The sequence below is a fragment of the Nannospalax galili genome, unplaced genomic scaffold (genome assembly GCF_000622305.1).
Source record: "Nannospalax galili isolate Female #2095 unplaced genomic scaffold, S.galili_v1.0 scaffold788, whole genome shotgun sequence".
In the NCBI taxonomy this organism is placed as follows: Eukaryota; Metazoa; Chordata; class Mammalia; order Rodentia; family Spalacidae; genus Nannospalax; species Nannospalax galili.
Window position 1 is genome coordinate 2,332,098 of NW_008359996.1, and position 26,421 is coordinate 2,358,518.

General features: G+C 48.3%; 1 protein-coding gene, 1 non-coding gene and 1 pseudogene across 23 annotated transcripts; 2 read left to right on the forward strand and 1 right to left on the reverse strand.

The window, feature by feature from the left end:
- Positions 1-3,711: 3,711 nt before the first annotated feature.
- Positions 3,712-4,716, reverse strand: LOC108490235 (annotated as a pseudogene).
- A 5,655-nt stretch (positions 4,717-10,371) lies between these two features.
- Positions 10,372-10,509, forward strand: LOC115068587. The gene has a single exon (XR_003847927.1). It is a non-coding gene; the product is annotated as a small nucleolar RNA SNORA8 (small nucleolar RNA).
- Positions 10,510-11,798: 1,289 nt separating this feature from the next.
- On the forward strand, positions 11,799-25,378 carry Atxn2l (ataxin 2 like). Of its 22 annotated transcripts, none has more exons than XM_017795801.2 (24): positions 11,799-12,326; positions 13,684-13,720; positions 13,845-13,901; positions 13,997-14,068; positions 14,873-15,023; positions 15,819-15,943; positions 17,541-17,632; positions 18,438-18,638; positions 19,195-19,370; positions 19,506-19,616; positions 20,249-20,458; positions 20,539-20,610; positions 20,806-20,876; positions 21,034-21,329; positions 21,423-21,492; positions 22,284-22,430; positions 22,532-22,604; positions 22,695-22,885; positions 23,201-23,330; positions 23,420-23,541; positions 23,717-23,929; positions 24,090-24,333; positions 24,483-24,642; positions 24,901-25,373. In XM_017795801.2, exons 1-23 carry the CDS (start codon positions 12,046-12,048, stop codon positions 24,635-24,637), a joined length of 3,297 nt encoding a protein of 1,098 aa, XP_017651290.1. In that variant the 5' UTR covers positions 11,799-12,045; the 3' UTR covers positions 24,638-24,642; positions 24,901-25,373. The 22 variants fall into 22 exon arrangements, 21 of the variants coding, with proteins under 21 accessions (XP_017651290.1, XP_017651289.1, XP_017651293.1 ...); XM_017795800.2 differs by having other exon boundaries at positions 24,878-24,946; XM_029559026.1 differs by having other exon boundaries at positions 11,800-12,326; positions 24,606-24,642; positions 24,878-25,373.
- The last annotated feature ends 1,043 nt before the right edge of the window (positions 25,379-26,421 follow it).

Below are 26,421 nucleotides of genomic sequence, written 5' to 3' on the forward strand. Positions count from 1 at the left end.
GCATCAGATCCCATGGTACCGGAGTTACAGATGATTGTTAGGTGCCATGTACGTGCTGGGAATTGAACCCGGGTCCTCAGCAAGAGCAGCCAGTGCTCTTAATGCTGAGCCATCTCTCCAGCCTCAGAACATTGTTTTAACTGCTTTTCTCACTGTTGCTGTGACTATTCTTTTCTGTGCAGTCTGCAGAATCTAATAGAAGTCAGATGAGAGCTCTTCAGCCAAAAATTACCATAGTGGGGGCTGGAGAGATGGCCCAGGGGTTAAGTGCACTGGCTGCTCAGGCAGAGGACCCAGGTTCAATTCCCAGCACCCATGTGGAGGCTAACAACCATCCATAATTCCAGTTCCAGGGGATCCAACACCCTCTTCTGGCCTCTTCAGGCTTTGTACAAAAATGGGTATACTTACATACATGTAGGTAAAACGCTCATACACACAGAATAAAACAAATTAATTTTAAAAGGCCACGATGTTGAGGACCACTGACCTGTTTCAACTCTGCAGAAAGTATGCTTGACTACATGTGCAAAGTCACCTATGATGGTAGAGTCATGCATGTATGCAGTCCCATATTAAATTAAATTTAAAAAAAAAAAAAAAACAGGGGGCTGGAGAGATGGCTCAGTGGATAAGAGCCCTGACTGCTCTTGCAGAGGACCCAAATTCAGTTCCCAGCACCTACCTGGTGGCTAACAACCATCTGTAACTACAGTTCCAGGGGATCTGACACCTTCTTCTGCCCTCCATGGGCACTGCACGACAGAGGTGAACTTACACACATGCAGGCAATACATTCATACACATAAAAAAATAAAACATTTTAAGAAAACAACTATGCCTTCTTTACACTGCTGTGTGAACATTTGCTCTGTACCTTGCAAACAGACCACACTTTGTTGCTAATTGTTTCCTGAGCTCCTGCAGAGAAATGTCCTCTGATCTGCCTACCATTTGATCCTGAATGCCTGCTTAGAGCACCCTATCCCTGGGAATAAATCCTTGAGAGTTAAGAGACTCAGTGCTCCTTGTTCTACAGAACAGGGCGCCCCCTGGCCCCCCAACTTCCTTTAATATTAAATTGTCTTGTGTGTGGTATTTTATTATTGGGCTGTGCCATCCCTCTTTGTCCGCCACTCCCCAGCTTCACAGGCTGTAGCAATGGCTGTTTGGGGAAGGTCATGGAACCTTCAGGAGGTATGGCCTGGCTGGAAGAAGTATATCACTAGGGATGGGCTTTGAGAACGCACAGCCTCACCCCAGTTCCAGTTTTTCTCTCTGCTTTTTCTGATTGTTTGAAGATTATGAACTCTCAGCTTCCTGCTCCAATGCCTCTCCATCATGATGCACTCTCCCTCTGGAAGCATAAGCCCAAATAAACTCTTCCTTCTGTAAGTTACCTTAATCATGGGTGCTTTTTTGCAATCATGTATGTGCACCGTTTTTTGTTGGGGGGTGTCTTTTTGAGACAGTAGTCCCAGTTGACCTGAAACTAAGTAGACCAGGATGGCCCTGATTTCATAGAGATCTGCGTGTCTCTGCCTCCCCAGTGCACCACCACACCTAGCTTAGTCACGGTGTTCTATCATACCAACAGAAAAGTACCTAATAAAGGGTCGTTGAGAGTATCTGAGGCGTGGCACTATGAGAAAGCTTTATGAAGGTGCAGCCTCGGTTTCAGTGGAGACCTCAGAATATTAGGAGATGCCAGAATCATGGTGTGTGCCCCAAGGGCAGCAGTGATATAGAGTGGAACTGCCATCTGTACAGATGTGCCAATATGCACCTGTAATCCCAGTGCTCCTACAGAGAAAGGTGGACCCCCTGAATGCCCACAGGCCAACTAGCCTGATGCGCACAGAGGCAAAAGACCCTCTCTCCAACAAGGGGTTAGGTGACGACTGACACCCAAGATTGTCCTCTGATCTTCATGTGTGCTGTGGATTCACACGCATACACATATACGACTGGGGGTGGGGTGGTAACTGCTAGAAAAAGGGAGAAAAATTAGAGAAAATAAAATAGAAAATGACTATAAGGCACAGAATGACCTCATCTTCTGATATGTAGAAGCTTCAAATTAGATCTCAGATGGGTGTGGTGGCACACGCCTTTAATCCCAGCACTTCGGAGGCAGAGGCAAGGGATCTCTATGAGATCAAGGCCAGCCTGGTCTACATAGTCTCTCCCAGGTCAGCAGGGACTAGTCTCAAAAATAAAACAAAAAAGAACCAGATTAGTTCTTCTACAGGTGGAAAGTAGAACTGTAGTTCTGAGAGCCTGGGGAGCAGTAGGAGGGAGGATGAGCAGGGGAGAGGATGGGCATTTTTTTTCTTTTTTTTTTTGGACACAGGGTCTTCCTGTAGCCCCAGCTGTCCTGGAACTCAGACCAGGCTGGCCTCAAACTCACAGATTGCCTATCTCTGCCTCCCAAGTGCTAGGATTAAAGGCATATACAACCATGCCCAGCTCAAAAGGGGCATAATTTTTCAACAGCACAGTAGCATACCTTTGCTTAGCAACAATTATTTTTAAATAACTCATAAAAGTACTTAAATGTCAGTTTACACAGGTTACATTTTTGAGATAGGGTCTCACTATGTAGCCCTGGCTGGCCTGGAACTCACAGAGACCTGCCTACCTCTGCCTCCCCAGTGCTGGGACTAATGGCATGTGTCGTGATGCCTGGTTCATTTCTAACCTTTTAATCCATATCCTGACTGGCCAAAAAATGAATATTCCTTGTCAAGTTACTCTAGTAATATATAACCAACTGTTGGGCATGGTGGCACATGCCTTTAATCCCAGCACTTGGGAAGCAGAAGCAGGCAGATCTCTGAGAGTCAGAGGCCCCCCTGATCTACACAGAGTTCCAGGCCAGCTGTATAGTGGATCCCTGTGTTTAAAAAAAAAAAAAAAAAAAAAAGACGGGGGGGGGGGGGCTGGGGGGCTGGCTCAGGGGTTAAGAACACTTTCTGTTCTTCCAGAGGGCTTAGGTTCAATTCCCAGCACCCATATGTTGGCTAACTGTCTGTAACTCCAGTTCCAGGTGATCTGACACCCTCTTCTAGCCTCTGGGGGCTTTACATGACACAGGTGCACTTATACACATGCAGGCAATATACTCATACACATAAAATAAAAATATTTTTATTTAGGTCTTTTTTTTAATTTTTTTTTTTTTTTTTGGTCTTTTTGAGACAGGGTCTCCCTGTAGCCCCAGCTGTCCTGGAACTCACTATGTAGACCAGGCTGGCCTTGAACTCACAGAGATCCGCCTGCCTCTGCTTCCTGAGTGCTGGGATTACAGGAGTGCAATTATGCCTGGCCAATTTTTATATTTTTATTTCACATGTATGAGTGTATTGCCTGCATGTGAGTGCACCCGTGTTGTGCAATGCTGCAGTCAAAAGAGGGCTTCGGATTCCCCTGGAACTGGAGAATAGGACAGTTTGTAGCCACCACATGGGTGCTGGGTATTGAACCCGGGTCCTCTGCAAGAGCAGTCAGTGCTCTTAACTGCTAAGCCATCTCTCCAGCCTGATTCTGGCTTTTTTTTTTAATTGTTTTTTTGACAGGGTTTCCTTAGTCACAGCCCACCTGGAAGCCATGATGTGAACCAGGGTGGCCTTGATCTCAGAGATCACCTGCCTCTATCTGTTTTTGTTTTGGTACTTCTTGTAATTTTTTTTTTTTTTTTTTTTTTGCCTTTTCAATGAGTTGGTTTAATTCAAGATGATACAGAATTCAAAGTACAATTAAGATGGAACAACAGGCTCTGGCAGGATTCCGGAAAATTCACAGCTGAGGTAGGAGTAAGCTCAATGGAAACTAGAGACAGTGAGCCATTGTATAATTTTATTATTTTTTTTACAAAAGTTTATTGCACTGTACAACAGGCTCCAGGACAACACTTTATTCTAGCTATAGGTGGCAAAGATGTTACGGCAGGGAATCCAGATGTTTAAATAGGAATGCAAGAGGGTCACCATCATCTCAGGAATACGAAGAGCTTTCTGCCAGATTTCCTAATTCCACCTGTGACCAGGGGACCCTCCCCATGGCCTTCGCTTGCAGCTCAAGTTTCTTCTGCTCCTTTTTGTTTCTGCTTGAAAGCCTTATCCTCCTCATCCATCTCCTTAGCCTGCTTCTTGGGCTGTTTCAGGGGCTTCTTCTTGCCACCTTTGAGGCCCGACATGGCACCTGCAGCCCCTTCCCCAAACCCTGATCCCTTCTTGCAATTTTTAAACTCTTCTAATTGATCCCTTCCTGTTTCTGGTTAACTTCTATTTCAAGAGTGAGTTTGAATTTGTGGAGGAACTGAGATCAATCTTTGAGGCAATCATGTTCAGGGGAAGAGGAGAGCTAATGGTGAGGGTCAGGTCAGCAAAGGCACAAGCACCAGATCCAGAAATATGTGAAAAAATATTTGACAACAGGTTCCAGAAGGCACTGTGACTCCTGAGAACCTGGGAGAAAGGAAGCTCAGTGACTGAGTGGAAAAGCATGGGAAGGGCATCTGCTAAAGTGTCAACCAAAGCCCTGACCTGTGGCACATACCTGTAATTACAGGCTAAGACAGGAGATCAAGAACTCAAAGGCAGTCTGGGGCCCACTGTGAGATCCTGTCATAAATAAACAGTCAGGAAGGCAAGAAGGCAGGAAGGAAGGGTGAGATGGCTCAGCAGGTAAAGACACTTGCTGACCTCACTGTGATCTCCAGAGCCCACATAAACTTGGAAGGAGAGAACTGACCACAAAGTTGTCTTCTGACCTTCATGTGCATACTGTGGCATGTGAACCCATACATATACATACGCACAATAACAATAAAAAATAGAAATAAACCACCTGCTACTCTTCCCCTTACTTTGCCCCTGAGGGGCGCAACTATGGAGACCTGTGCCTGGAGATCCACTGGGAGAAAACAAGAAAGCCAGAACTTTCTTTTGGAAAGGTGGAGGAAGAGCTCAGGAAGGAGCTTATTCACTAGACCAATCACAAAGGTGGAATTAGGTGCTACCATCTTGTTTCAATGAAGCTGAGGCTACTCCTGGTGCAAGTTTGGACAGCAAAGATGTTTGGAAGCAGTGCATGGCTGTAGAGTTCTGCTCTACTTTGTGAAAGACAGCAAGAGATTTAACACAAGGTACCTGTTAGATTTAGAAGGACTAAGAAAGGGGCTGGAGAGATGGCTCAGAGGTTAAGAACGCTGGTTGTTCTTGCAGAAGACCCAGGTTCAAATCCCAGCACCCACATGGCAGCTAACAACTGTCCACAACTCCAGTCCCAGGGGATCCGACAGCCTCTTCTGACCTCCGCCGACATTGCACAACACAGGTGCACTTATCTACATGTGAGTAATACACACATACACAAAATAATAAAATTAAAATTTTTTTTTTTTTAAAAAAGGACAGAGAAAGAAGTTTAGGTAAAAGAGCAGAGCCAGACCGTGCAGCAGATGGAATAGGGTCTCCATGGAAATACAAACTGTGCAAAGATGTCAGGGGTGGTGCTGAATTTAATTATATATGGCTAGAAAATGAAGAAGGTGTGCGCGCGCACACGAGGGCACACACACACACACAGCTGTGAAGTCTGGGTTGAGGTGTCCTTGGGCCCTTTCCTGGAGTTGCAGAAAAAAGAAGTTATTTAGCTTGGCTGTGACTTGTTTGATAACAAGCAAGAACAGCAGAGAGAGATCCTGCCAAGAGGCATGGGTTGTCTGGCTTCTACAGCTGCAGCGTTCTGTCAGCCCTGAGATAAGAACGTGACTATTGGCAGTGGGGTTTCAGCGAGACATTTGTCTTAGGAACCCATTGGTGGGTTGCAGATATGCGTTATTTAGCACACAAAAATGTTCCCACCTTCACCTTTGGAAATTTCTATTTATTTTCTGGGACAAGGTCTCACTATTTAGCCCTGACTGGCCTAGAACTCTCTACATAGTCCAGGCTGGACTTGGAAGTCATAAAGATCTGTCTCTGCCAGGTGCAAGCATGCCTTTAATTCCAGCACTCAGGAGGCAGAGGCAGGTGGGTCTACAAAGTGAGTTCCAGGCCAGTTGAAGCTATAGGGAGACCCTGTCTCAAAAAAAAGACCAAAATGGGAAAAACAACAAAAGATCCACCTGTCTCTGCCTTGTGAGTGACAGGATTAAAGGTGTGTGTTGCCACACCCAGCCTTTATTTTGAGATAGGTTCTCACTATGTAGCCTTGGCTGATCTGGAATTTATGTAGATCAAACTGGCCTTGAAATCACAGAACTCTGCCTACCTCTGCCTCCCAAGTGCTGGATCACTTGTTTGCACTACCACATTCTGCTGGGAAAATGAAAATTTTTCATTTGTTTTTGAGATTTCATGTCACTATGTAGTCTTAGGTGGCCTGGAACTCCCTGTGTAGACCAGCTGACCTAGAACTCAGAGATTCACGTTTCTGCTTCCTGAGTGATGGGACCAAAGGCCTGCACCACCACACACAGCAGAGATTAGAAATTTAAAAATCCAGATTATATTTCTCAAACCCAGACTTTCAGTTTCATGAAGGTACATATCCCAACCATGGTAAGTCAAAGAGAATTGAGAGTTTAAGGCTAACCTAGGCTACAGGATGAAACTAACAACAAAAAGAACCCTAATGGTGGCATCAGTGCTCCCTGCATTTATTAAAATGTCTGAGTAGTAATCCCAGTTTGAGATACTGAGATACCTGGATGGCATTCACACAGAAACAATTGGGCCTCATCTAAGATAAGCAGAGTGTGTGGCTAGACCTCAAGACTAGGCATTATATCGGGCATAGTGGCACACATCCCAGCACTCTGAAGGTAGAGACAGGCAGATCTCTTATGAGATAGAGGCCAGCCTGGTCTACATAGCAAATTCTAGGCTCCAGGCTAGCTGTGGCTACAGAGAAATCCTATCTCAAAAAAAAAGACAAGGCATTACAATGAAGACAAATTCCTTAAACTCTATCACTCAGCCCTTTCTTTCTCAAAGGCCTGGGCATAGCCCAAGGAGGAGCAGTTGGGGGAGCAGAAAGCACAGGGTATATCCTCAGGTAGGAGAGTTCTAGCTAGTTTTTAACACACATACAAAAAAAATTGCATTTTATGCCTACAGTCTGTAAGTGTACCATGTACCCACAGAGGCCAGAAGAGGGTGTCAGATCCCCAGGAACTGGCGTAAGGGAAGAGTTGCTAGCCACCATGTGGGTGCTGGGAATCAAACCTGGTTCCTCTGCAAGAGCAGCTCTTAACCACTGAGCCAGTTCTCCAGACCCAAGTGGCTGATTCTCTGGGAACTGTCTCAATGTATAGATTATAAATTCAAATGCTCAGGATCAATAGTCAAGTGACACAGGCAAACTGGAGAGGGTTCTCTGTATTCTTTCTTTTTGAAGCAGGGACTCATTATGTAGTCCAGGCTGGCCTCAAAATTGCCATCCTCCTGTCTCAGGTCTGTGCTACCACATCTGCCCTAGGAATATTCTTGAGACATAAAAACAACTTATCTAGTATATTCATGAGCTTGTGGCGTTCACATACATGGTTAGAGGCTTATTCTCTTTTTCCCAACTTTAGAAATACCAAATAATGCTTATGTGTCAGTTTCTAATTTTTTTTCTGTTTTTCCGCCCTTTTTTTTTTTTTTTTTTTTTTGATTACAGGGTCTCCCTGTAGCTCCAGCTAGCCAGGAACTACGTAGAGCAAGCTGGTATTGAGACCTTAGAGATCTGTCTGGTTCTGCCTCCTGAATGCTGGGATTAAAGGTATATTCCAGCATACCTTCCTTTTTTCTGTTTTTAAATTGGTTTTTTTGATGGAACCCAGGGTTTCACAAGTGTTAAACACATCCTCTATCATTGAGTTATTCCTCCAACTCTTGAAAAATTTGACACATAATTGTATATATTTATGGTGTGAAAACCCTCCAAGTATACAATTTCTCACTTTGAAAATAATTTGAAGCCGGTCGTGGTGGCGCACACCTTTACTCCCAGCACTCGGGAGGCAGAGGCAGGCGGGTCTCTGAGTTCAAGGCCAGCCTGGTCTACAGAGTGAGTTCCAGGACAGTTGGGGCTACAGGGAGAACCTGTCTCAAAAAGACCAAAAAAAAAAAAAAAGAAAAGAAACCGAAAGACCTAACTTCAGTTTAACATTTACCTGAATTCTGCAGCTGTTGATATACCACGTTTGCCATTTCCCTCTTTGTATGATCTTTTTCACGTGCTGAAATACTAAACCTATGTTCTACCACTCAGCTGCACCCCAGCCTTGTACATTTTCGAATCACTTGAGAATAGCTTGAATGCTTGTATATTGCACACTTCTGCTCTACTGTATTACTGTCACCAAACCATTTTAAGTATCTATAGTACAGTCATGCATTTAGGAAATGCAACTTATCACACTCCAAATTAATCAGTTTCCCCCATGACTTTTCTAGTTTTTTGCTTGGCATAGGTTTAGGCCTAGGATGGGATGTAGCTCAGTTGGTAGTACCTGCTGTCATGCTTGTGAAGACCTGGGTTCGAGTCCCTGGATCCCATTAAATTGGGTGTGGGGGTACCCAGGAATAGGATGTGGAAGGCTCTGAATCAGTTCATTCCAAGATACATGATTATCAGGCCAGCCCTGGACACATGATCCCCCATCAAAATGAATAAATCTTGGCACTAGGTGTCTATTTTTTTTTACATTATTTTTGTTTGTGTATGTGGATGTACACAAGCAAAGGCACACGTGTAGAGGACAAGTTTTATGAGTTGGTTCTCTTTCCACTATGTGGGTCCCAGGGGTCAAACTCAGGCCATTAAGCTTGGTGGCAAGTACCTTTACCTTCTGAGTCATTTTATTTTGCCAGTCCATATTCTTTTTTTTTTTCCCCATGAGTTTGTACTGATACGACTGAGCTATTTCCCCAATTCTCTTCTTGTTGTTGGTTGGGTTGTTTTTTTTTTTGTTTTTTGGACTTTTTGAGACAGGGTTTTCTTGTAGCCCCAGCTGGCCTGGAGCTCACTATGTAAACTAGGCTAGCCTTGAACTCACAGAGATCCGCCTGCCTCTGCCTCCCAAGGTGTGTGCCACCACACCTCTCTTCTGTGTGTGTTTTTAAGACAAAGGCTGGCCTGGAATTTGTAGCCTAGACTGGTCTCAAACTCATCTTTTTTGGGCTTTGGCCTCCCAAGTGCTGGATTATTGGTATACAATACCACATTTAGTACAGACAGTGGGCCCAGGGCATGGACCCACAATGAAGGACATTTGAGGACACAGATCAGACTCTATATAGGCATATATATATATAAAACATTTAATTGGGTGGGGGGCAGAGGAAAGGTGTGGATAGGGGATCTAAATACCAAAATACCACCTTACACACACACACAAATAGGGCTTTGGAGGCCAAGAGAGGGAATCAATAACAGAAGTAGTTGAAAAAACTGATCCTTGAGCTTATGGGATGAGAGCAAATCCAAAAGGAATCCTGTATGGAAATGTGGAAAGCCTATGTGCAAGTGGAATTGAAGTCATGAAAAGAGGAGTTTAAGGACCCTAACTTTTAAGGATCAAGGCCAACGGAATCATTTAAAAAAAGAAGGTAAAGAGCTGGGCATGGTGGTGCACGCCTTTAATCCCAGCACTTGGGAGGCAGAAACAGATCTTTGTGAGTTCGAGGCCAGCCTGGTCTACAATAGTGAGTTCCAGGGCAGCTGGGGCTACAGGGAGACCCTGCCTCAAAAAGACAAAAAACAAACAAAAAAAGTAAATTGCTGGGCAAGCATCCAAAAAAGAAACCTAACACATTTGAGATAGGGTGAAGAAGTACTTCTAACGAGTAAGTTGTGGTGGCTTGGTGCTTAAGGCCCTGGGTTTGACCCTTAGCACCATTAAAAAAAAAAAAAAATCCCCAAAAAAAGAAACCAAATAGCAAGGCAGACTTAGCTAGGTATCTGTATTCTTAGGGGAGGAACTGGTAAAAGTACCACAGCAGAAGGATTAAAATCATGTGCCCTGAGGGCTGGAAAGGTAGCTCAATGGTTAAGGGCACTTACTGCTCTTGCAGAATATCCAGGTTTAGTTTCCAACATTCACATGGATGCTCACAACCATCCCACAGTTCATTAACTCCAGTTTCAGGGGATGCCCTCTTCTGGTCTCTTCAGGCATGAGGCATGCACATGGTGTACACGTGCAGGCAGGCAAGATATTCACGCACAAAAAATTAAAATTCTTTCGCAAAAGACGACATACCTATCACTGCTCTACTTAATCCCACTGGGTGTGGTGGTGTATACCTTTTAATCCTAGCACTCAGGAGGCAGAGGCGGTCAGAACTCTGAGTTGCAGGCCATCCAGGGGTATACAGTGAGACCCTCTCTTAAAACAAACCCCTCCTGCTGGTGTGTTCAAAGGACAGTGTAATAGAAATTCACTGTCTGGCATCGTTGGTTTTCTTGGCTTTGGTGCCTTTTAAACCTGGTATTTCTATTGATAAGGTTGGATATTAAAAAACAAAACAAAACTGGGTGTGGTGGTGCATGCCTTTAATCCCAGCACTTGGGAGGCTGAGGCAGAGGATCTTTGTGAGTGGAGGCCAGCATGGTCTACAATGCAAGGCCCGCTGGGGCTACACATCGCTTCAGAAAGACAAAACAAAAACAAAAAACCAGCTGGGCAGCCGATAGCTCAGCTGTCAAGGGCACTGGCTGCTTTTGCAGAGGACTGGGGTTCTGTTCCCAGCACTCATCATACAGAGACTAACAAGTGGGGGGGGGGCTTTTGAAAGTGTTGTGTAGGAGCGTTTTGCCTGCACAATGCACAATACCTATAGAGGCCAAAAGAGGGGTTAGGATCCTCTGGTGCTGGCACATTAAGGATAGTTGTTAGCCACTATGTGGGTGCTGGGAACTGAACCTGTATCATCTGCAAGGCCAGCCAGTGCTCTTAACGCTGAAATATCTCTCCAGCTCCCAGATTGGTCTCGAACTCATATCTACCTGCGAGTGCCTCCCTAGTGCTGGGATTAAAGGCCTGTGCAACCTCGCCTGCCAGGCTGCTCTAGGAAGTGTCGCCTTCAAACGCCTGTCCTGCTACTGCAAAGAACTATCTCGGGCTTTAAATGATTAAACTTAATGTAGGACTGGGCAGATTCATCTGTAATAATGAAAACGCATGCCCAGCACTTGGGAGGCAGAGGCAGGAGGATCTTTGTGAGTTCCAGGCCAGCCTGGTCTACAAAGTGAGTTCCAGGCCAGTTGGGGCTACAGGGAGACCCTGTCTCTAAAAAGACCGAAAAAAAAAAAAAATGATAACGCTCCCAAACTAATCACTTAAAGCAGTTAAGGAGAGCAGCGCCTTAGGAAACCTCAGCTCAGCTCCATTTGTTCGGTCCTGGGGGATTTTTTGGCACTTGAGACTCCGCCCACGGAACCCCGACTGGCGGAAGAACCTCACGCTACGGGAGAACGTCTCACACCACCGCGGAGACGCTGTGACGTACCGCGAGAGGGTGGGCGTAACAGCCGGCTCTTCCTCTCCGCGCAGTGGCCCCGCCCCCGGTGCCTCGCACGCTTTGTGAAGCAACAGGAACGGCCGCCTTCCGGGGGGCTCGGGACAAGGATACCCCAAGTCTCTGGGGCGCCGAGAGTACCCGCGGCTCCCGGCCCAACCCCCGGGGCCAGCGCCGAGATCTCCCGCCCGAAACCGGACGGCCCGCGCGCTCCCGGGCCTGCGGCGTGCCCCTCCCCCGTCCCCGCGCTCCTCCCTCTCTCCTCCTCCCACCCCCCGAGGCGCGCACGCGCGTAGGCCCGCCTCGCACCCTCTTGCTTTCCTCCGGCCCGCGAGGTCCCCCTCCCCTTCCGCCTCGCGGCGCTACCTCGCGCCGTGATCTTCTCGATCTACCCCTGACACCGCGGGGCTCCCCCCGCCCGCCAACGGCGGGTCCCGGCTTCGCGGTCCCTCTCGCTTCCCGCGCTCTCCAGCGGCGCCCCGGCCCCTCTTTCCCTTCCCTCACTCCCCTTCCGGACGCTGCCATCATGTTGAAGCCTCAGCCGACACAACAGACGTCCCAGCCCCAACAGCCGCCCCCCACGCAACAGGCCGTGGCCCGTCGGCCTCCGGGGGGCACCAGCCCTCCCAACGGCGGGCTCCCGGGGCCGCTGGCCGCCGCCGCGGCTCCCCCGGGGCCTCCCCCGACTGCCTCGCCGTGCCTGGGGCCTGCGGCTGCGAGCGGACTCCGTCGGGCGGCCGAGGGCATCTTGGCGCCGCCACCGCAGCACCCAGAGCGGCCGGGGGCCGTGGCCATTGGCAGCGCTAGGTGAGGAGGGGAACTTCCGGGCGGGGGAGCCCCAACAGGCTCGGCTTCAGCCCCGTGGAAGGCGCCTAGGGGTGCCAACAGGTCGGCCTCGGCAGCCTGTGGCGGCGCTCGGCTCCCGGGCCTAGTCGCCGCTTGGGGTCCGGGCCCCAGAGGGGAGGCGGGGCGCGTCCCGCTAGCGCCGTCGGAAAGGGGTGTTGCGGGGGGGGGTGAGGAGGTTATGGGGTCCACAGCTCCATTACCACGAAGGATCTCGCGGTCCCCGGCTTCAGCCAATGGGGAGTCAGCTGCGGGAAGGGGTCTCTGGCCGTAGCCAATGGAGGGGGGGCGCGCGGCCCACAGTTTGACCAATAGGGAAGGAGGGACTTGGGAGCGGATTGTTCCCTCCTCTTCCCCTGCAGCCAGTAGGAGGGGAGCCGGGTGGGCGGGGGCGCGGAAGGAGCGGCTGCCGGGAGGACTGCGGGCCGGGAACCTGAGCGCGCGCGCTCCCTTCTCGTACGTACGCGCAGTTACTGTCTTATGACCCGGGCATTGGCTGACTCGGGTAACACGCCGGGCAGAGGCTGGGGGTATGCACGGAGGGTTTAGGGCCCTCTGGTGTGGGTGGTGGGTAAGAAATGGGTATATCACTCGGTTTCTGTGTGTGTCAATGCGTTTGAGAGTGGCGGTACACGCAGGCGCAGTAGCTTCTGCTAGGGGGGTAGATTGTGAAGCGGGCGGTGGGCTTTAATGCGCAGGCGCAGACCGGGCGAGGCCTCCTGGTGGATGGCTTTTGCGGCTGCGCTGTCCCCCAGCCCCGCCAACGGCCCCCTCCTCGCCGTGCTCAACTGCCGGTTACATCAGCCGTCGAGGAGCAGTGATACCTGGCGATTGGTGATTACTTCAGCGTGGGTAACAGGCCAAATGAGCAATTAGGGCGAAAGGGTGTGGTGTGGAGGGAATACCCCCTCCTCCCGGGATTTGGGATATAAAGCTGCTGAAAATGATTTTTTTTCTGCTTGGGTGGTGATGTGTCTGAGCTAAGCAGTGCTACATCTGTGATCCCTGACCTTTACCTTCACAACTGAATTGGGTTATTGGTTTTGTGTGTGTTTTGGTTTACTGGAAGCATGAAACACTGGCCCATGGGCAAAAGTCAGGTTCTATTGCAATTGACAGCTGTTGTTGATTTGTATTTTGTTTTTTTGGTTTTCTCCTAAACTGGCATTTGGAGAAAATGTTCATTGGCATTTAATGCCTACTCCTCTCTAATGGGAGTTTGAAAGTCTTGCTGATAATTTGGCTTGTAGCTTAAATCAGCAGCTTTGCATGGTACATGATTCTAGCATTTGTTGTTAATTAAAGATAGTTTCTTTTACAGGGGACAGAGCACGGGAAAGGGACCCCCACAGTCACCTGTGAGTGCTTTTTTGTACCTTCTATAAGATACAAAGACAAGTATGTGGGGCAGTTAGTCCAGAAAGAAAGGAGACATTTACCCGATGCTCCCTTCTTTCTTTCTCCTTCCTATGTTACTGACAGGTATTTGAAGGTGTCTATAACAACTCCAGGATGCTGCATTTCCTGACAGCTGTGGTGGTAAGTTAGGGCCTTAATCCCTTGGGTGTTTGAGGAATGTAATGTATATGTATCAGGTGCCTGGAGTGACTCTTGTACTTCCCATACCTTCATAGGGTTCCACTTGTGATGTAAAGGTGAAAAACGGCACCACGTATGAGGGCATTTTTAAGACTCTAAGCTCAAAGGTTAGTGCACTCAAATTAGCTGATTTTTGATGCTGCACATGAGAAGAATGAAATTGAGGGTGTGTTGGGTGATAGCAATTTTTAGGTTTGGGGTTTTATGTGTTGTTTCTTGTTTTTTTTTTTTTTAACTTTTTCCAATTGTATGTGTATGAGTGTTAATGCCTGAGTTATGTAAGCATCTGTACGTGCAGTGCCCCTGGAGGGCAAAAGTGGGTGGGTGTTGGATCCCTTGGACCTGGAATTACAGACAGTTGTTAGCTGTTTCGGTGCTGGGAATGAACTGGTTCTCTGCAAGAGCAGCCAGTGCCTTAGCCAGTCAGCCATCTTTCTAGTCCCTGTGTTTTTTGTTTTTTCTTTGAAACAGGGTTTCCCTGTAGCCCCAGCTGGCCTGCAGCTTGCTATGTAGGCCAGGTTGGCCTTGAGCTCAAGAGATCTGCGTGCCTCTGCCTCCAGGGTGCTGGGAATACATTCATGCGCCACACCACTATGCTTGGGGGTTTTTTGGCTTTTTTAAGACGGGGTCTCACTATGTAGACCTAGCTTGGAACTTGCTATGTAGACCAGCCTGGCATTGAACTCAGACATGCTGCCTCTACCTTGGGATTAAGGGCATGTACCACTAAGCCTGGTAACTTTGAGGGTTTTTGTTTTTTTTGCTAAGTTTGGTAGCTGTTGAGAAAGCGGCAAGGCAACACAACAGTCTGGTGTTGGGAAAGATTTGGAGAGGTTAAGGAAAAAAATGGTTATTTTTGCTTTCACATTTCTTGATACTGACCCAGGAATGTTGGGAATGGGCTTTTGTAGTTTGAACTGGCTGTAGATGCAGTACACCGGAAAGCATCTGAGCCAGCTGGTGGCCCTCGCCGGGAAGACATTGTAGACACCATGGTGTTTAAACCAAGCGATGTTATGCTTGTCCACTTCCGAAATGTTGACTTCAATTATGCTACTAAAGGTATTGTGCTATGCTCATTTTGGGTAGAGGGAAGTTGGTGCAGGTAGACTATGTTGACTTGCTTCCCTTCTTGCAGAACCCTTTTTAAAAAACAGGGAGATGGCTGAATTTTTCCTTCATTGGAAATTTCTTTTTATTTAATTTTTTTATTTTATGCCTGTTTTACTTATGTGCATGTAAGTGCACATGCGTCCACTGCCCAGGGAGGCCAGGAGAGGGTGTTCCATTCCTTGGAACTGGAGCTATGGACAATTGTTAGCTGTCATGTGGGTACTCGGAACTGTTGAGTCATCTCTCCAAGCCCCTGAAAATTTTTTTTTTTTTTTTAATTTTACGTGTGTGAGTATATTTCCTGCATATATGTGAGTGCACCGGTGTTGTGCAATGCCGTGCCGGTCAGGAAGAGGGCTTCGGATTCCCCTGGACCTGGAGTTAAGGACGGTTCGTAGCCAACATGTGGGTGCTGGGAATCGAACCCAGGTCCTCTGCAAGAGCGGTCAGTGCTCTTAACCGCTGAGTCATCCATCTCTCCAGCCCTGAAAATATCTTTATACTACTGTAGTGGAGTGAATTCTGACACAAACAGAAAATGGATTTCTGGGATTCTTTCCGCTTGCCTCTGCCTCCTGAGTGCTGGGATTAAAGGCATGCCCTACCACGCCCAGAGAATTCTGGAATTCTTAAACTTCTTTTTGTTTCTAAACTACTTATGGAGGAGTGGGGTGGGAATGAGTATGAGAGGAAAGAAAGATGTTAAATGTCACTTGACCCCTGGTCTTCAACTCTGCCCCACAGACAAGTTCACTGACTCAGCCATTGCCATGAACTCAAAGGTGAATGGAGAGCACAAAGAAAAGGTGCTTCAACGCTGGGAGGGTGGCGACAGCAACAGTGATGACTATGATCTGGACTCTGATATGGTATGGTTTCCTTCCCTGAGACTAGGATAGCCATAGTGTGGGTTGTTGACATTGAGGTCCGTTCTTGGAACCAAGTGTTGATTTTTGGAAAGCAGGGTGGAAAAGTATTGGGGATTTTTCTGGTATGGTGGTCTAATAGGAAAGTAGAAAGTAGTAAAACCAAAGTACCAGTTTTCCCATCTTTTGCAATTGGCAATTTTTTTTTCCAATGACCTTTTTTTTGAGACAGGGTCTTCATGTAGCCCCAGCTGGCCTGACCCTCATGATGTAGACCAGGCTGGCCTTGAGCTCACAGAGATCTGCCTGCCTCTGCCTCCCGAGTGCTGGGATAAAAGGCATGTGCCACCATGCCCGGATATTTTTCCATTATAATAAAATATAAGCTACGCATAGTGGACCAGACCTGTAATACACTGGCCTTGAGTTCCATGCCCATGTAGGCTATACAGCAAAATTTAAAAAGAAAAAGTGGGGGAAAGGCAGAATATAGACTTGTTTTGTAGGCCCATGTCTTTTCAGGAAAGCAACTATTTTTTGATGGATCAGTAGGAAAAGTGCTTCCCACGAAGCCACATGGTAGGAAAGAGCAGACTTCCTGTTGTCCTCAGGCCTCTACATGCATATTGTGCCATGTGTACATACGCACACCCAATGGACTTTTTTTTTTTGTTTTTTGGTCTTTTTGAGACAGAGTCTCCCTGTAGCCCCAGCTGTCCTGGAACTCACTATTTAGACCAGGCTGGCCTTGAACTCACAGATCAGCCTGCCTCTGCCTCCCGAGTGCTGGAATTAAAGGTGTGCACCACCATGCCGAGCTACTCAGTAGAATTTTTTAAAATACTAATTGGTTCTATTTTTAATGTGTCTGAGTGTATTGCCTGCTGTATGTAAGTGTACCCCCTAGGTCAGAAAAGGGCTTCAGATTCCCCTGGAACTGGAGTTAAGAACGGTTTGTAGCCACCATGTGGGTGCTGGGAATCGAACCCCGGGCCTCTGCAAGAGCAGTCAGTGCTCTTAACCGCTGAGCCATCTCTCCAGAACCCCCAGATGTAAATTTTTTTAAAAATGTTTTGGAGGCAAGCCTTCCACTATTTTGCAAGTTCTAGGCCAGCCAGGGGCACATTAGACTGCCTTGAAACAAATCTTATAAATGAATACATTTTTGTTTTGGTTGGTTCGATTTACACACACACCCCCCCACACACACACATGTATTTAAACTTTTTACTTTGTTGCTTTTAACTATATTTGTTGCTGCACATTGACAGAGCTAGTTGATACTCTTACCAGACATTTCTTGTTTTTCCTTCTTTGTGACATTTTTTAAGTTTTTAACTTGGTGGAACAGAAATATATGTAGATGCCTGTCAGCCGGGCGTGGTGACGCACACCTTTAATCCCAGCACTCTTTGAGGCAGAGGCAGGTGGATCTCTGTGAGTTCAAGACCAGCCTGGTCTACATAGTTCCAGGACAGCTGGGGCTACAGGGAGACCCTGTCTCAAAAAGACAAAAAGCGAAAAAAAAAAAAAGAAATGTCCTGTCATAAATGTTCCTTTTCTTGTTGGGAGTTAGACATTCTTTCTGTTCCCTCCTTAGTCAAATGGATGGGACCCCAATGAGATGTTCAAATTCAACGAGGAGAACTATGGTGTGAAGACCACCTATGATAGCAGCCTGTCATCTTACACGTGAGTGTTTTGGAAATTCCCAGGTTGGGGGTAAAGCTCACTGAGAGAGGTTTTTTGTTTTGTTTTGGTTTGGTTTTTTTCTGGTGTTTTTGAGACAGGGTCTCCCTGTAGCCCCAGCTGGCCTAGAACTCATGTAGACCGGACTGTCCTTGAACTCAGAGTTCCGCCTGCCTCTGCCTCCTGAGTGCTGGCTGGGATCAGTGGCCTGCACCACTATGCCTGGCCTAGAGAACAGATCTGGAGCTGAAACACTAGATTTACTTATGTTTTTCTAGGTTTATAAATAGACCTTCCTGGTTTGCTGAACTGCTTCCTTGAAGGTTTTTTGATTCCAAGCCACCCTGTGGATACAGTTAGTTACTTTCAGGATCTGGAAAATAGCAGTAAAGTATGTGTTATGCACAAGGACCTGAGTTTTAGCCTCAGCAACCTCATAAAAAGCCAAATGTGGTGGCATATACTTTTAATCTTAGTGCTGGGGAAGCAGAAACAAGCAGATCCTGGGGGGCTTATTGGTCAACCAGCCTATCCTAATTTGCAAGCCCCAGAAGTACCATTCAGAATGTATCATGGTGCTTTCCTGAGACTTAGTAGCTGCCTGTTGAATGGATACTAACCGAACTGGTGATTTAGCTCAGTGGTGGGACGCTTGTCCAGCATGTGTGAGGTCCCGAGTTCAGTCAATACTACAAAAGAAAAAACACCAGTTATTAAACACCCATGTATATAACTGAACTAGTTTAGGATTAGTGGTAATGGTTTCCTTTTTCCTCATTTGTTTTTTTGTACTGGGGTGTACTCTCAGGGTGCCTCTAGAAAAGGACAACTCAGAAGAGTTCCGGCAGCGGGAGCTGCGTGCAGCCCAGCTGGCACGAGAGATTGAATCAAGCCCCCAGTACCGTCTACGAATTGCTATGGAGAATGATGATGGGCGCACTGAAGAAGAGAAACACAGTGCAGTTCAACGGCAAGGGTCAGGGCGGGAGAGCCCCAACATGGCATCCAGGTAGTTATCGGTCCAGCCAGGACTACTTGAGGATTTCAGTAGGGTCCAGGCCTGGGCCAAGAGCTTTGTACAGTATTATTAAATTTCACCATCATAGATTTAGGCTAATGCCCAGTTGTTCCCAGTATTAAGGTGTAAAGTCTAGGAAGTTAGTGCAGCAAGAGTAACAGTGGATTTAGAAAGGAAATTTCCTAGTATATAGTTCTTCATATTCAGATGGATGGATGGATGGATGGAGAGAGAGAGAGAGTTCTATCACAAAAAGAAATTGTATGTGCTCAGTTGGTATCTTGCGAAAAGCTTCAACTGGACATGGTCCTCTTTCCAATAGGTAAGGCGTGGTAAAATTTTGGAACACGTGGCCAGTTTGACTGGGTCTGGGTAGAATAACAAGGTCTAAAGTCTATAGACAAAAAATACTGATCTGGGACAGAATTCAGACTTGATAGTGAAAATTGGAGTCAGATACAGGGTGGGGATGCTTTAGAAAGAAAAGGCCCCATGTTATAAATAATGGGTTTGGGAGGCCTCTGACCTTACTTGAGTCTTTCCCCAGGGAGGGGAAGTATATCCCTCTGCCTCAACGAGTTCGAGAAGGTCCCCGTGGAGGAGTTCGATGCAGCAGTTCTCGGGGTGGGCGACCTGGCCTTAGCTCTTTACCACCTCGTGGCCCTCACCATCTTGACAATAGCAGCCCTGGCCCTGGATCTGAGGCTCGTGGTATTAATGGAGGTAGGTAATGAAATTAAAAACTTGGGGTGAAGAGGGCGGGAAGGGCAGGATTTTAGATGGGTTGGCAGAAAAATCAGTGCTGTTATAATACCAAGTCCTCTGTCTCTTTTTCTTCACATTTGAAAAAAAAAATAGGCCCTTCCCGCATGTCCCCCAAGGCACAGCGTCCTCTAAGAGGTGCCAAGTCTCTGTCTTCACCCAACAATAGGCCTTCTGGAGAAGTTTCTGTTCCACCACCACCTACAGGTAGAGAGCTTCAGTGGGGCTGGCTGAAAAGATGGGTAGAAATTTGTACAGGGAGGTAAATTTATCAAGTACTTGAAATGCTGGGAGGCAGTTTGAAGATAGATGTTTGGTATGTGGGTAGGGTCTTAGATTTACTCTTCTTGAGAAACAGCTTTGCAGCTTCCTTCATGAGGAAATCTTGACCTATATCAGTCTATGGGTTGTAACTGACAGATACTTTTTTTAGACTTGTTACTACTATGTTTTTTAAAAATAACTTTTTTTCTTTTTAAATTTTCTGTGTTTGAGTGTATTGCTTACAATAAATATTAAGTACACTCATGTCTGCAGTGCCCATGGGGGTCAGAAGACATCAGATCCCTTGGAACCGGAGTTACAGAGTATTGTTAGCCATCATGTGGGTACTGGGAATCGAAAGCAAGAACAACCATTGCTTTTAGCTACTGAGCCATCTCCCCAGCCCAGTGTGGTGACGCACACCTTTAATCCCAGCATTTGGGAGGCAGAGGCAGGCCAGTCTCTGTGAGATCAAGGCCAGCGTGGTCTACATAGTGAGTTACAGGCCAGCTGGAGCTACAGGGAATAAGTCCCCTGTATTCACTACTTAATGGCCAGCAGTAACCATTGTATAGCTCTCCCTTTTCTTACAGTGGGTCGGATGTACCCCCCACGCTCTCCCAAGTCTGCTGCCCCTGCCCCAGTCTCAGCTTCCTGTCCTGAGCCTCCCATTGGATCGGCAGTGGCATCCTCTGCCTCCATCCCTGTGACATCATCAGTCGTGGATCCTGGAGCAGGCTCTATTTCCCCAGCTTCTCCAAAGATCTCCCTGGCCCCCACAGATGGTAAGAGCCAGGTATATGGTTGAGAGCTGTATGTGTGTTTCTGAATAAGTAGGGCATAAAGCATCTCTCTCTCTCCTCAGTGAAAGAACTCCCAATTAAGGAGCCTGGTAGGACTCTGGAGCCCCAAGAGCTGGCCCGGATAGCTGGGAAAGGTAAGGGTGATTCTTTTACTCTGTTGGGGTCTTAATACCATCTTGCTTTGGGGAGTATCACTTTGAAAATATGGATAAGATTCTCAAGAACAACTCAGTCTTCTTTCATTTCTTGTCCTCCAGTAGCCCTTGTGTGACTACCTTTCTGTAAGAAATGTATTTTCATTTTTTTTTTTCTTCTTTGTTTTCTCATAGTCCCTGGCCTTCAGAATGAACAGAAGCGATTTCAACTGGAAGAACTGAGGAAGTTTGGAGCCCAGTTTAAGGTGAGTGAAGCAGAGAAAGAAGCCAGGATATTAGCGGAACATGGGGGTGTTAGGGCCAAGTGGATGAGAAAGGTGAGCTCAAGCAAGGATGAAGGGAGAAGGTGGTATGGTCTGGGGTCTGGACCCGACAATATGGTATGTGGTTTATCTCTTCTAGCTCCAACCTAGTAGCTCCCCTGAGACCAGCCTGGATCCCTTTCCTTCCCGGATCTTAAAAGAAGAGGCCAAAGGAAAGGAGAAGGAGGTGGATGGCCTACTGACCTCAGAGCCCATGGGGTCTCCAGTCTCCTCCAAGACAGAATCCATATCAGATAAGGAAGACAAACCACCCCTGGCAGCAGTAGGGGGCACTGAGGGGCCAGAGCAGCCCCCACCACCTTGCCCCAGCCAAACTGGTAGCCCCCCAGTGGGCCTCATCAAGGGAGATGACAAAGATGAGGGTCCTGTTGCTGAGTAAGTGGTAGTGGCGGTAGGGAGTGAGGAGCTCTGGTGGATATTAGTTGGTGAAGGGCATGCCCCAAGACCTGGCTTTATTTTCTTTTACAGACAAGTAAAGAAGTCAACGTTGAACCCCAATGCCAAGGAGTTCAATCCCACAAAGCCTCTGCTGTCTGTGGTGAGATGGGACGGGCGAATGTGGACTTGGGTTTTCATGAGGGCGTCTTGAGTGTAGCACAGTTGCAGGAGAGCACTTCACCATCACTACAGCAGACTGTCCTGTAGTATGATGAGGTACTAGAGTAGTCTATGCATGACAGCAGGTGGTCTGGTTTAAGGCAAACAGTGAAGTCTACAAGGTTGGGTGGTAAGGGGTGTGGTTGAGTCCAACAGTCTTCTTTGTTTTTTAGTATTTGGCATGTTGAATATCTGCATGAAGTACCATGAACTTCACTTGAACCACCTGACTTGGCTTGAACCTGTATGCTTACAGGGTTTCTGAATTTCAGACAAGCCTTTTTTTTTTTTTTTTTTTTTGGTCCTTACAGGCATCCTCATTGTGTTTGTGCTTGTTTTTTAAGGTGTTTTTTAATTTTAGACACACTTTTTTTTTTTTTTTTTTTTTGGTCTTTTTGAGACTGGGTCTCCCCTGTAGCCCCAGCTGTCCTGGAACTCACTGTGTAGACCAGGCTGGCCTTGAACTCACAGAGATCCTACTGCCTCTGCCTCCTAAGTGCTGGGATTACAGGCGTGCGCTGCCCTGCCTGGCCAGACAAGCCTTTTAAGGCTTTCTACCTGTTTGCTCTCCTGTAATTTGAGAATGCCTCTCTCATGATTTGCTGTAAGGCTTAACTAAGGAAAAGTGCAGAATGTATTTGGCACAGCACTCCATGAATACTAGCTGTTAATTTAAAAGGGCTGGTGTGGAGGTGGAGTACAGAAATAAATGTTTTCTCTTGTCTCATACAGAACAAATCCACTAGTACCCCAACTTCACCAGGGCCCCGTACTCATTCAACACCTTCCATACCGGTGCTGACAGCAGGCCAGAGTGGGCTTTACAGCCCCCAGTACATCTCCTATATACCTCAGATCCACATGGGACCAGCTGTGCAGGTAGGCTGGGTGTAAGCCCAAGAGAAGGGCTGGGTTCCACTTTAGTCATTTTCTGGATATTGGTGAGCAGTCTATTGAGCCTCTGTTATTCTTGTCCCTAGGCGCCTCAAATGTATCCGTATCCTGTATCCAATTCGGTGCCTGGGCAGCAGGGCAAGTACCGGGGTGCAAAAGGTGAGCAGGGTTGGGAGGGGCAGTTGGGGCTGCCTAGTGCCTCCTGGCAGATGGAGCTTGAGCTCTGCGCTGTTTACCCCCCACTCGCAGGCTCCCTTCCTCCCCAGCGCTCGGACCAACACCAGCCAGCCTCAGCCCCTCCGATGATGCAGGCAGCTGCTGCTGCTGCTGGCCCACCCCTGGTGGCTGCCACACCCTACTCTTCCTACATCCCCTACAACCCGCAGCAGTTCCCAGGCCAGCCTGCCATGATGCAGCCTATGGCACACTACCCTTCACAGGTGACCAAGGGCATAAGAGGGGGAAGTACAGTATAGAACCCTCACCATGAAGCTCAGCTTTTCCATCTTTGAGACGCAACCTGAGGGAGGGAGGCAGTGGTATTGGGGTAGGGGAGCAGGTGTGGGATTGGCAGTATCAACAGACTTGGTTGGTTGTCTTTGGATTTAATGCCTCCAGCCAAGGCATTGAACTCTTGTGTCTGTTTTTCGCTCTGGAGTGATCTAAGAGAACTGCTGAGGTTCAGGCGGTGCTGTGCATGTGTTGGCTCCTGGGACAGGCTTCTCTGTGACCACTTTGCTCCCTGTCTCTTGCAGCCGGTGTTTGCCCCTATGCTTCAAAGTAACCCACGAATGTTGACGTCGGGTAGCCATCCTCAGGCCATTGTGTCATCCTCTACCCCTCAGTACCCCTCTGCAGAGCAGCCTACCCCCCAAGCCCTCTATGGTGAGTTCCAGGGCCCCCGCCTCGTCACTATGCTGTGTGCCTCTGTCCATTTGGCGTGCTCAACACTGGGTCTCTCCTCCCTGCTGCAGCCACTGTTCACCAGTCCTATCCACACCATGCCACGCAGCTCCATGGCCACCAGCCGCAGCCAGCCACCACGCCTACTGGGAGCCAGCCGCAATCCCAGCATGCGGCTCCTAGTCCCGTCCAGGTGCCTCTTATGTTGGGGAGCGTGTGGGAGGTCTTTGTGATTGGAGCAGAATGGGGAGCTGGAAGATGAACAGAGCTGGGTCATTTTCTAGCAGGGAGATGAGGGGTGAGGGTGAGGTGGCGGTTGGCCTGGTAACATTGTGGGTGGTACTCAGGCTTCTTTTTCCACTTGACAGCACCAGGCGGGGCAGGCCCCACACCTGGGCAGTGGACAACCACAACAGAATCTGTACCATCCAGGGGCCCTGACAGGCACACCGCCTTCTCTACCACCGGGACCTTCTGCTCAGTCCCCTCAGAGCAGCTTTCCCCAGCCAGCTGCTGTGTATGCCATCCATCCCCACCAGCAGCTGCCCCACGGCTTCACCAACATGGCCCATGTTACCCAGGTAGGAACCATAGACTGGCTTCTTAAACATCATTGTCAGAACATGTGAGTTGTGGGGCTGGTCCCATTCCAGAGTGCCTTGTGCCCTTTGGCAGGGCCACTCTGACAGGGAGTTCTCAGAACTTCCAAAATGGGTACTCAAAGCTTTATTCTTTCTGCAGGCCCATGTCCAAACTGGAGTCACAGCAGCCCCGCCCCCACACCCTGGGGCTCCCCACCCGCCCCAGGTGATGCTGCTGCACCCCCCCCAGGGCCATGGGGGGCCCCCCCAAGGCGCGGTGCCCCCGAGTGGGGTGCCTGCACTCTCAGCTTCCACACCCTCACCCTACCCCTACATCGGACACCCCCAAGGTGAGCAGCCTGGCCAGGCGCCTGGATTTCCAGGAGGAGCCGATGACAGGATTCGTGAGTTCTCGTTAGCTGGGGGAATTTGGCATGGAAGAGCTGAGGGGCTGCAGGTGGGGCAGGATGCACGGGTTCTGGGTGGGGATTGAGGGGTCTTGGAGGCAGGGCTGTCCCAGAGGGCGCCCGCCGACCCGCACCTGTCTGTGAAGTATGTAGGGTGGGCAGAAGCCACAGTCGCCGCCGCCAGGGGCTTGCTCCTGGCTCTGTCCTTTGCTTCCCTCCGTCCTCGCTCAGTTGTGATCCAGCAGCCCCCCTCCCCACTGCCTCCCCAGCTCTCAGTGACCCCGACTGTCTCCTGACTTAGCCGAGGTAAGGTCAGCGCAGCAGACAGGGCCAGACTGGGGCGTGGGGGGCTGAGCTGGGCACCTGAGTAAGGGCTCTGGCCTACTGGGAAACAGCGATTGACCTGTGCTTCTGACAGCCCCCTGAGACACCTGGAGGAGGCCGCTCCTCCCCACACCCCCATGCCCCCTGGACGCATTGACAGAGGGACAGCTGCTCGGGTTCTAATGCTCCTGCTCTCTTCTCTTTCCCCTCCAACCAGTTCAATCTCATCCCTCCCAGCAGCTCCCCTTCCATCCCCCGGGGAACTGAAGATTGTCCTGGCCGCGACCTGAGACCTCCATGAGTGGAGGGAAGAGTGATCTATGTCTCTTCCCCCAGCAGCTCGGACCAGTCCCAGCCCCTCTCCCCCCAAACCCCTTTCCCTGGGGGAGCTGGGGAATTCCTACCAAGCACCTTGAATGGGAGGGGTCCTTGAAGTGGGCAGGGCTAGGGTCCAGCGGGGGTGGGGAGGTTCCTGCTCTGCCCCTTCGGGGTCCCACCCAGTCTTGCCCCTCCCATCCTTTCATCTATTACCCCGCTGGAGACGGAAGATCTTTTATTTTCTATTATTTATAACCTCAGACTTGGGCCCCCTGTTCTTCCCTATTAACTTGAGTGTCCTGCGTGAGAGACAGACAGACAGATGCCTCAAGGACTTTTACTTTTTATTACATAAAAATATCAAAAAAATTAATAAAAATAAAATTTTAAACTAACTTAACCTTCCTGCCTTTTGCTTTTTGAAGACTAATGGGGGTAATTATCAAGCTTAATGAGACTTTTGTCACTTATTTTCTCCTCGTAAAAATGAAGCCAGTTTCTTTGGACCTAAGATGAAGGTGAGTTCCAGAGTTAGTGATAGGTTTTGTCACTTATTTTCTCCTCGTAAAAATGAAGCCAGTTTCTTTGGACCTAAGATGAAGGTGAGTTCCAGAGTTAGTGATAGGAGTGTACTGTATGTACATCTGGGGAATTCTGTTCTTTGTTGAATATGGTTTTAGTATTTGTGGCCATTGGACTTGGGCCACCTGGTACACAGCTAAGGTCTTGGGTGTGGGTGAGACCTAGAAGGGGTGAAGCTGCTAGTTGAAGGCAAGATTGGTAGAGTGTAAAGTCAGCCTTCAAAGGAGATGCTCAAGGAGGCAGTTTTGATTTTTAAAAAATTTGTTTTACGAGTGTTTGGCTTGTATCTCTGTGTGCAAACCTATGGAGGCCAGGTGTCAGATCCCCTGGAACCCGGAACTAGATGGTTACCCACCATGTGGTTACTGAAAGTGAAACCCAGTTCCTTTGCAAGAACAGCCAGTGCTCTTAACCTTTGAGCCATCTCTTCAGTTTGGAATTCTGTAACCTGACCTTGGCTTTAACATACTCTCCCAGGACACTGAATATGGGGATGGTGGTAATGGCTTGTAAGATTTCCTACCTTGGACCATACCTAAAAATTTGTTTCCAAGAGGTCAGGAAGAGATGGGAAGAATCCCCAGAATCTGGCATGGCAGGATTGGCATTCCAAGGAAAAAGGCCCTTAAGGCTAGAGTCAGGCAGGGGAGGAAGTGGAAGCTGGGAAGCCTTCTGTTGGTTTGAGATATGCAGATGGAGGTAAAGGTACCTATAGTAATGTGGAGGGTGGTACTGGTAGGTACTGCTGTTCTTTGACACTATGGGAAGATTGGATTTGTCACCCTTGGGTAGAAATCTGACTTGGAAGACAGCTTAGCTTTCATGAAATCAGGAACTGTCCTGTGAAATCGTCAATCTTGG

Bases quoted from the DNA above. Each gene is read 5' to 3' on its own strand.
- Atxn2l (XM_017795799.2), top strand. From the start codon at position 12,046: ATGTTGAAGCCTCAGCCGACACAACAGACGTCCCAGCCCCAACAGCCG. The intron at 12,327-13,683 runs GTGAGGAGGGGA...TTTCTTTTACAG, and splicing joins GTGGCCATTGGCAGCGCTAG to GGGACAGAGCACGGGAAAGG. The intron at 20,611-20,805 runs GTAAGGGTGATT...GTTTTCTCATAG, and splicing joins GGCCCGGATAGCTGGGAAAG to TCCCTGGCCTTCAGAATGAA.